Raw genomic sequence first — 10,441 nt, forward strand, 5'->3', positions numbered from 1 at the left:
CTTGTGGACATGGAAAGGGGTGGGGAGGTTGGTGGATTTACCATTGTCAATCTCGTAGTCAGCGAAGGCAAGTTCAGAGCCTTTGTTGGTGATCAGCAGCTCCCCATTCAGCGTGAAGATCATTGAAGCATCATCCAGGTTAATCATACATCCAACCACATCTCCTGGCTGCCAGGTCCGTCCAAAATACCCACTCCCTTGATGCCAACGCTGGCCCTAGAAGACAAGAGCCCAGGGATTAGAGAAATGGAGGTCCTAGAGGCCCCTGTGCTGCTGGAGAAGTGACCTCATGAGCAATTTCTCCTAATGGGCAGTGGTGCCTGGTTTCCAAACGATACTTCCCTTTCTACCAAGGACAGTGCTCAGGGAGAAGTGGTCTATCTACAGGTGTGGGAAACCAAGGTATACAAGGCTCATCAGAAAAGGTGGGCAAGTCTCCCAATACATAGTCAGCTATGTAAATGAGCTGGATTCCCCCGAAGACAAAGTGGTAAGATTGCCCCACATGCTTGGCTGCACAGTGATCTGTGGGTTCAGGGGCAAGGCAGATATGGAGGTGATCACAGAAAGGACTAGAGTGTACAAGCCCTCCCCTTTGCCCTAGAGCAAAGGGACGAACACTAGGGGATGAGTGTGCTGTGGTCTAAATCAGTGCGTGTGGTGGCTCCTCCCTTTTGAGGCCAGAGGTCCAGATACTCAGCACTTCTCACTTCTGGAGAAATGTTTGGAGCAGAAAAACCTGGACTGAGGAGTGGCGAGCACCAGCCAGACTCACCCTGCTGCCTTCAAACACGAAGGCTTGGTCATCTGCCCCCAGCTCAATGTCGGGTCGGCAGCCTGGCCGGGCCCAGCCAACACGCATGTCGCCTCCGGTCACCACCTCGAACTCGAAATACCACTTTCCAGATCTCACGGCATAAGAGCGCTCTACCCGGAAAAAGCGGATCTTGTCTATGCTGACTTTCTCCACAGCTGGGTCAGCTATCAAGAAAGAAAGGGAGGAGAGATTGCCGGAGAAGGAGAGAGAACACAGGCTTTTAATATTTAGGGAGGACTCCTCGAAGGATGTTCAACAACAAAGGCTGATGGCAGATCTCCTGCTAGTCAATATAACATAATGTTCATAAAAGAATCATTGCCATCATCATCATGCCATAAAAACACAAACTACCATTCACTGTGTGAGTGCTCTGCAGTAGAAACGAAATCTCAGTGTTTTTTCCCAATAATCCTATGAAATCTGTGTTATTGTCTTCCTTTTACCAATGAAGAAACAGGCTCAGAGAGGTTCACTTGTTCAAGGTCATAGAGCCAATAAACAGAGGAGAGCCAAGATCTGAACTGAGGTCTGTCTTACTCCAAATCCATCCCCTTAAACCACTTTTTACTGCTCCACGTGACTATGATATCCCCTGGGGTATGAGGTGGCAGTGACATGCTAAATACTCATAAGGTGGTGATTTTAATCAGTGGTAGAATTCAGTTGAGAGATGACATAACCTGCCCCAAAGTGAGATGATATTCATGTTTGGAAAATAAGAGAAATAATGGTTAACTTGGTTTTGGGACCAACTATCCTGAAAAGCTCAGCTATGCTGGAGGATAACTTATTCCCTGTGGGGCTGGGTCATAGATGTGCTCATTACAGAAATATCTGGTCAATGGAACACAGCTCTATGATCAACATGGTTCCCCCTCCACCCCCCTACTTCCTAAAATTCACCATTGTTTTTAATGTTCTTTAGCACCACAAGTATTTCAAATAGTGCAAGTTAGACCTATTGAACATCAGTATTCCTCCAGAAGAAGATGTGTTTAGCAAACTGGAGCCAGAATGAACAATCTGCACTTATTACCTAGCTCTTGGTCTGATGGCTCAATGTTATAGCCATAACCAACAAACGTCCGGACAGCTTCACGAAGGCTGTCCCTGTTTGACTTCTTGGTACGCTCATCCAGCAACGAATATGGCACCAAACGTGGATTTCTTTTGTTCTTTAAATCCTATGTGAAGCCAGAGAAAAGAGAATCTGAGAAAATGCATTTCATCTTTACAAAGAGCTCCTCCCACTCACATATCCCCAGCAACAGTCCTGGTTTCCTCATGTGAGTCTGCCAGCTCTTCTCCCAGTGCCTTGATATTTACCAATGAACATATTTGCCACTTCAGGATTAAATGAGTACAAATGGAAAATTTGTACTAACATTCAAAGCCAGCAGTAAAAATCACATTTTAATAATGCCAGCCCTTGAATAAAATGAAGTGTCATGAAATTAGTTAGACTCCTCCATTCCCAAGGCGAGGCAGATGGGGGTTTGTGTAACTATTCCCCGATGAAAGATCATGCGTGATTTAAACTGCTATGGCCTCCTCACAACAGATCCTTCACAGAGAGGCATCTCTGCTCACAGAGAAACATTTGAAAAGATGGCAAAGCCACGGTGGGGCTGTTGCCCTGTAATAATAGCACGTATTTGGATGAGTCCTTCTCCGGTCCTTAGTGGGGACTAAGAAGACGACAATGACAATGGCAGTGATAAGTCGTCATAATCTGACATGCTGTTTTGAATTCGCCACTCCCTTCCCTGCCACGGTTTCCTAGTTGTCATCTTCTTGGTTCCAGACATGTGCAGGTTGAGAGGCTCAGGAATGAATGAGCACGTGTGCACAAAGCTATCTGTGAACTTCCCTGACCCTGAGCCTTCCTGAGATGAGGCAGTTATTTCAGAGTGAGAGGTGCAGCAGGTGGGTTAGCGCTGAATCATGGTTCTGAACGCCACCTAACTTCTTGCTGGGCTCTCATGCTGCCTTTGGATGAGCCAAGAACTCTGCCTGGGAATTCTGGCCCCGTGGACTGAAGTAAGGGGACACAGGCTTATCGTTGGGCTGGTCTGCCCCTCTCCTGGGCTGGTTTCCCCTTCAGTGGTACATACTTGGGACCACTCCAAAAATATTGCTGAGCTGTGATGTTGATTCATGTGAACCTTACATTGGCCTTGGAGAGTGAGTGAAAGCTCAGCTTTCCATGGGACAAGCAGCAAGACAGGGAATAAGAGAAGATGCAGCCAGAGGCCATATACACAAGGCAACCTGATCACAAGTGTATCGGACTAACAAATGAAACGTAAGCCTATGCACTGCTGGAGTTAATGTCAACATGACCATCGTGAATTCCATTCAGCCCCATGATTCTATTAACAATGAATGTGCTGAGGGATGAGCAACAGACTGCAAAGGCAACCTCCATCTTCCAATCTAATACCCACCAAAGCAAAATGCCTTTTTGATAGATGATCACATCTCCTGGCTTCTCCATCAGGCCTGACCCAGCATCTCTCACCTGTTGAATGCCATAGGTCCATCCTTGTTTTATTCTGTCTTTTGCCCAGACATTGTGTGCATTTTCTGCAAGCTTATCCACTAAAACTTCTTGAGGAGGTAACAGCTTCACATCAGACAAATCCAAAGGGGCTGGCTTATAGCCATTGGACATCATGTAGCTACAAGTAAATGCAAAATATATATTTTGAACAGAACTGTAAATCTTTCTCATTTCGGATTTTTGACCAATAGCACAGGGTCAGAATACTAGAAAGATAAGGCTACAGTCACAGGTTCTATGTGTTTTCCAGATGGCTCAGTGGCAAAGAATCCGCCTGCAATGCAGGAGACAAGGGTTCAGTCCCTGGGTCAGGAAGATCCCCTGGAGGAGGAAATGGCAACCCACTCCAGTATTCTTACCTGGAGAATCCTGTGGACAGAGGAACTTGGTGGGCTACAATCCATGGGATCACAAAGAATTGGACATGACTGAGCAACTGAGCATGCAAGCACAGGTTCTCCCCTTGGCAGAATGGATAGCTCAGTTTGATTTCAAGTCTTTGGATGTGGCCCTTAATTCATCAACCTAAACCCATCCTTATTTCTCAGTGTGCAAACCATGGGCACACTCAGTATAATTCAGCATCACCAAAGCTCCTTTGCCTCACTTCACAAACACAAAGGTTATGATACACAGGGCAAGGACGCGACCATGAGCCAAATGATTTCTTATAAAGCAGCAGAATATGATTGCTCAGTTTTAGAAAACTAAACTTTCACTTTGAGAATTAAAAAAAAAATCATAGCATTAGAGAGTTTGTGAAATGACCTTCATGGTTTGCTGTCCAGTCCAGGAATCACAGCCACAGTTGTCTGTAATTTGCTAGATAACATGAGGATGGGAAAAGCTCAGCAGGAGCCCAGGGAGATGCATCGTGTGAACGGAAAGAAGCAGGGGTCCATGTGGAGTGACTCACAGGAGAGCAACTGACCATAGTCATGTGGGAACGTGAGTCCAGAGGCACTCACGACCCCAAGGCCACTGACTGCTCAGATCAGGGCCAGAACCTAAATCTGACAACTTGCAGACCGGAGCTACTCCACCCAAGAACCTCAGAGCAGTAGGGGATGCGAGGTCTACTGTAGCACCATGCCGTCCCTCACTCACCCTCTAGGGATGCCTGACCTTGGGCAGGGCCACCATGTGCTGAGCACTGAGCCCAGCCACCCCTCCAGCTGCTGCCTCTCACACGTGTGGCTCCTGGCCCCAGGAGCTGCCTCTGAGAGTGGAGCTTGGCAGCCTGGGGTTTCACAGGGAGGAAGGGGAAGATAAGCATTCGATTAGAGCTGGCACTGCCTTGGCTCTCAAATCATCATGACACCTGTGTGTGAATGTGTGTGCCCCCAAGGCTGGCATATGTGTGAGTGAGCAAGCGAGCCAGGGGATGTGCCAGCAAGCCCATATCTGAGAGTGTGAGAACACATGACGAGTGAATGTACGGATGAGAGGGAGAGAAGGATACGTGCAGATTTAGGGGCCAAATTAAATCTTGGCAGAGAGGCCCATTTCTGCAAGATTTACAAGGCTGGCCCAATGCCAGAGGAGTGAATCTTTGCTGTGGCTACCGACCATATTCAAGTTCTCGTGCCAATTGCTATTCTTATAGACCATGACAGCTTATCCTTCTGAGTGCCGCATCTTCTGGCTCAAAACTAACAATAGTAGATAGTAGTGTGGGTCCAGGCAGAAGGAGCAAAAAGAGAGGAGGCCTGGAAACCCTGTACTTCAGCTGGTTTCTGCTTGGGGTTTGAGTGCAGTCTAGGCACCTGGAGGAACTGCCTGACCTGGTGCTGGAAGTATCTGGGGCAGTTCCCTGCCTCTGTGTGTGGACCTCCTGTCCTCCCAGTTTAAACATTAAGACCGAAGCATTAAAGTTGCCAACCATTAAAAGATCACCTACTTTTTGGGCAATTTGACCTTCTTGAGTTCGTCCTCAGCAGCTGGGTTAACATGAGCAATGTGGCACCCCAGGGCCAGGAGAGTTCTGTGATGTAGTGGACAGAGAAAACCCAGGTCAACGGCAAGGTAGAGTTCAGTGAGAGCCCCCACCTCCATCAGAAGTGATAAAAACAGACTATATTCACTCATTAGACCAGAGGTTGCCAAACTTTTCTTAGAGGTGAGATAGGAAATGGTGTAGGCTTTGTGGTCCTTAGGTCTCTGTTACAGTTACTCACCTCTGCCACTGCAGAGGGGAAACAGTCATAGACGATATGCAAGACTATGAAGAGCCTACCTTTGTTACAATAAACATTTTTTTTTTTAACCAAAATAGGTGGCTGGTTAGATAAGCTTGTGGATCTGTTTGCCAACTCCTGAATGCATAGCATAAAAATGCAACAAAAAGTTTGTTCATTCTGGGAGACCTTTTCTAGTTTATGACTCTGAATTAGGATTGTATCCTGATTCTCTGATTCCAGAGGACAGATGGGACCCTAATAGCAAACCCAGAAGTCAGCAGGCATTTCCTGGGTGCTCCCTGCACACAGTGCCTTGAGCTGTGCTGGACACCACGAGGTACCAAAGCCCCACCCTTGAGGAGGGTCGCTATGATGGAAGACATTTCACATGGGTTCCTGTGAGACAAGGCATCACTATGCCAGCAAACCTGAAGTTAAAAAGTTCTGTACTGACAAGGAGCGAACAGAGAAACACTAGGCAGAGAGCACAGGTAACAAGTACAAAGGGATTGAAGAAGGGAGATATAAACTTGGGCTAAAAAAAATAATGAAGATCTGAATTAATGTTGAAACTATGGGTGGGATCATAGAGAAGCTAAAAGTTATTTTTAAGTTGAATGTTAGTTAATTAAACTATGTTTTCCCATTGATTTTTTAGAAATGCTGTGTCCTTATTTTTTAATGTTCAGCATCTCATTTAACCATTACAACAATTATGAAAAGATAAGAACTATTACTATCCTCACTTTGTAGATGAGAGAACAGAGACTTAGGTTAAGTTTTCCAATTTCAATATGATCTAGAATCTACTGTATATCTTATCTTATTTTCTTAATGATACATGAACTAAAAGAGGCAACTCCCCTGGAGAAGGAAAGGCAGCCCACTCCAGTATTCTTGCTTGGGAAATCCCATGGACAGAGGAGCGTGGTGGGCTATGGTCCATGACTTAGCAACTAAACAACAAAAGAAGCAATCAGTCTTTTGCAAGTTTCTCTTTTTTTCTGCCTACATTTTCCTTGTCCCTGGCAAGTAGCAAATGGTCTCTAAAGAACTATATATGCTAAATAACAAGAGTGGATGTATTATTCACTATGCTAAACCCTTTTGTGGCATGAATAATCCCCATTCCTGCTAATTTGTCAGACTGCATCATGTTTTCGAGGCAAGAGACAACAGGTTTGTAGTTTAGTTATAAGGCATTAAATCATCTGCTCACTGTTTAATCCAGATTCAATTAAACACTCACTTTAAGGTTTCAGTTGACATTTGTAGGTTATAATTCTTCTCAGTTTCGGGCAGCTTTGAAAACTCAACAAGGCAGGGGTGTTGTCTTTTATTGTCATCCCGTATCTAGGTGACAACATAAGAAAGAATATAATTTTAAGTTTTCACAACCAGCACTGCCTGCGGAAACAGAAAAGGACGCACTTTGAAACATGGCCCAGGCAATTCATGTCGGGCAGGACAATGACAGCTATTTGCTGATAGACAAATAGACGGTTTTCTCTCTAGTAAGTGACACATGCAGTCCCCGAGCTGCTGGTGGCTTGCATTCTGTGCACTGCTTCTAGTCAAGCGTTTGCATTCAGAACATACTTTCCCAGAGAAGCAATTTTATTCATGGCAACCATGCCATGTCCCAGATTTGCAGAACCCTGGTGCCACTGCAGGGTAGCATTCTTCAGAACATAAAGGACTACAGACTCTGGACCAGCACTGTCTGATGGAAACACAGAATCAGCCACCAATGGGAACTACATTTGCAATTTCAAATTTCCTAGTAACCACATGAGAAAAGCAAAACAACAACAACAGAACCCGCCCCCCCCAAACCAAACCAACACAAAAAAACCCCAAACCAAACCAAACAAAAAAAAACCCGAAAGCAAAAGCCAAAACCAGGTGAAACGAATTCTAATAATGTATTTTACTTAACCTAATACACTCAAAACGTTACCATTTTAACAAATAATTAAGAAATTATTTCTGAGCCATTTTATATTGGCTTTTCATAGAAAGTCTTAAAAAGCCACCATGTACTTTCTATTTACAGCACATGTCAATTCAGGCTAGTCACATTTTAAGTGCTTAGGAGCCACATGTGGCCCACAGCTATTGTATTGAACAGTGCAGATCCAGACAGTAACTCACTCATTCATTCATTCGTTTATTTCACAAACACTTGCTGAATGTCGACTAGGTGGTGGGCTGTAGGCTAGACCTTAGGAGTTCAATGGTGAGTTGGGACAGGATACAGTCTTATGGGCAGTAATACAGTCATCAAAGAAGTAAGTGTTGAATTGCAACTGTGATTACAAGAGCATTTAGCAGAGAGGGGGTCACATATAAAGAGAATATTTATGAGCTGTATCAATATATAACTGCTGGGGTGCAGGGACCCTTTCAGTAACTAAGCTGGATGGTACATAATTTGAGAGTGTCAGGGTCATAGGAAGCTTTAGAATCATGGATCCTTCTGCCTTCGGACATGACCTTACACAATTCACAGAAGCAAGTCCATTTACATCCTCTTTGAACAAGGTTCTCTAGTGAAAGAGATTTCTTAACCTCCTCTGAGTGTCCATGAATCTTAGTGATACATCTGAAAACCACAATAAACAAATTCTGATTCACAACAATGAATCAGCCTCTTTTCACCAGCCATGCAGAGAGGACAGCTTTTTCCGAAGAGAAATAAGATGTGAGGGCGCTCGAGGAGGAGATGAGGGATGACCACGCTCGATATTCCCTGAAGAAAACACCCAGCATTTGGGAGTAAGGAGGAGGCCAACGGCACGGTCGGCCTGTGCAGAGCCTGTCTCCCTGGCACATCTAACCACAGTTCAACAAACTTCTGAGCAAGGCTGCTGGACACAGTGAGAGCTGGATGGGACTCAGTAAGAAGTAGGTGTGGGCTCCTGAGGTTTTTGTTTTTTATCATTTGAGTCTTTGAAGAACTCTTCCAGGTAAAAGGCTACCCAAGCCTCCACTCTAGCCAGGTCACTCAAACACATACCTTGCCAAAAGTCCAGCCAAGCTCTATTTTATTCATTCCCCAAAGCTCGTGGATGTTTTCAGCCAGCCTGTCTCGTATTTTCTCTAGATGAGGTGGTAAAACAACCTAAAAGGAAACAACAAATGAGAAGTCAGAACTACGAGAATCAATTTTATTAAGATCTCATCATTAAGTCTAGGCAGATCAGACACCCCAGTTGAATTCACTACATGTCACTAAAGGAAATCAACCCTGAATATTCATTGCAAGGACCGATGCTGAAGCTGAAGTTCCAGTACTTTGGCCACTTGATGTGAAGCGCCAACTCATTGGAAAAGACCTGGGAAAGATTGAGGGAAAGAGAGGAAGGTGGTGACAGAGGATGAGATGGTGGGATGGCATTCCCGACTCAGTGGACATGAGTTCGAGCAGAGACTGGGAGATGGTGAAGGTCAGGGAAGCCTGGTGTGCTGCAGTTCATGGGGTCACAGAGTTGGACACAACTTAGCAACTGAACAACATGTCAGTCAAGAGGGGCTGTTTCTATAGACTCCTTCCTCTCTTGGCTTCCTCTGGACCATCTCTCCCTTTCCATCTCTCCCTATGCTCTCTTCTTGAGAGATCTCATCCATCCGCAGGTCACGCCTGACCATCCAGCCTCCATTCATGGTCTCTCTTGCAGTTCAGATACACTATTCCAACTGCCTGCAGGATTTTCCCCCCAAAGTGAACTCAGTATGTTGCTCAAGGCGGAATTCATTATTTTCCCTTTAAAATTTTTTTCTTATTTTTAGCTTCTCTTTTTGGTTGAATGAATGTGTCCACAATTGCCTTAAACCTGAAAGTCATCTTAGTGTCTTTTGTCTTGGCATTATACTCCCACTTTCATACCCCCACCAACCACAACTAATCAGTCACAAAATCCAACATGCTTATTTCCTAAACATATTTTTGAAGGTTCCCCTCCTTCACATCACTCAACCTTGATATTTTCTACCTGGACCATTACTACCTGGACCATTACAAGACCATTCACAATTGGTCTCGCCAACTCCCACCAATCTATTTTTCACACTGTGACCGAGTGATGAGCTGACAATAATACAACTATATCAAAACACTCTCCTCTTGAGCATCCCCAAGTATGCCTTGACTCTCCTAAGACACAGACTAGATGTATTAATCAAGAATATAGTGCTATTCTTCAGCCCTCTCATCACAGTCCTCCCAAAACACATCCTTTCCAAATCTCCTGAAATTCTTCCCAAAAGGTCACACTGTCTCACAGTTCTGTGCCCTTAAATATGCAACCTTTACTCTTATTAGTACTCCCTGTAATACACATAATATGTATACTCTCCCTGCCTCCATGCCATATGACAAATGACAAAGACTCTCTCCTTGGCCCAATCTCTAGATAGGTGCTTCTGAGCTATTTTTCTCTAGGCTCAATCCTGGGCCTTGTCTTCAGGATTCCAGTTTTAGCAAGAATCTTGCTAATTCAGTTTACTGACCCACACCCTTGATATCTGATCACCCACCATGTCTGAACAAATTTATTTAACCCCAATCCTTCCCCAGGTGATATCAGATCACTCAGACCTGCCTTCAGTGAGAGAATTGTTAGGTCAGTTTAGTAAGAATCCATCCCAACCCCAATGTTCTACTAACTACTTTTGCATCACTGACATGCCCACCCCCACCCCACCCCACCTTGCTCCTTGGCTGTAAATCTCCACTTGTCTGTGTTGTATTCAGAACTGACCCCAGCTCTATAATGGAGTTCTCTTTCCTCTATTGCAAGAGCTTCTAAGTAAGATCGGGAGAAGGCAACGGCACCCTACTCCAGTACTCCTGCCTGGAAAATCCCATGGACGGAG

General features: G+C 44.9%; 1 protein-coding gene across 1 annotated transcript in view; it reads right to left on the minus strand.

Moving 5' to 3' along the window:
* The window catches only part of RYR3 (ryanodine receptor 3), a 567,299-nt gene that overhangs the window by 207,690 nt on the left and 349,168 nt on the right, over nt 1-10,441 (minus strand). The window contains exons 21-27 of the mRNA XM_010844173.1: nt 8,583-8,687; nt 6,813-6,916; nt 5,284-5,367; nt 3,342-3,501; nt 1,857-2,004; nt 776-981; nt 42-216 (exon numbers count right to left, since the gene is read on the minus strand). Coding sequence (XP_010842475.1) covers nt 42-216; nt 776-981; nt 1,857-2,004; nt 3,342-3,501; nt 5,284-5,367; nt 6,813-6,916; nt 8,583-8,687 — 982 coding nt within the window. The remainder of the gene's footprint in view (nt 1-41; nt 217-775; nt 982-1,856; nt 2,005-3,341; nt 3,502-5,283; nt 5,368-6,812; nt 6,917-8,582; nt 8,688-10,441) is intronic.

This window comes from Bison bison, unplaced genomic scaffold (assembly GCF_000754665.1).
Source record: "Bison bison bison isolate TAMUID 2011002044 unplaced genomic scaffold, Bison_UMD1.0 scf7180017864197, whole genome shotgun sequence".
Lineage (NCBI taxonomy): Eukaryota > Metazoa > Chordata > Mammalia > Artiodactyla > Bovidae > Bison > Bison bison.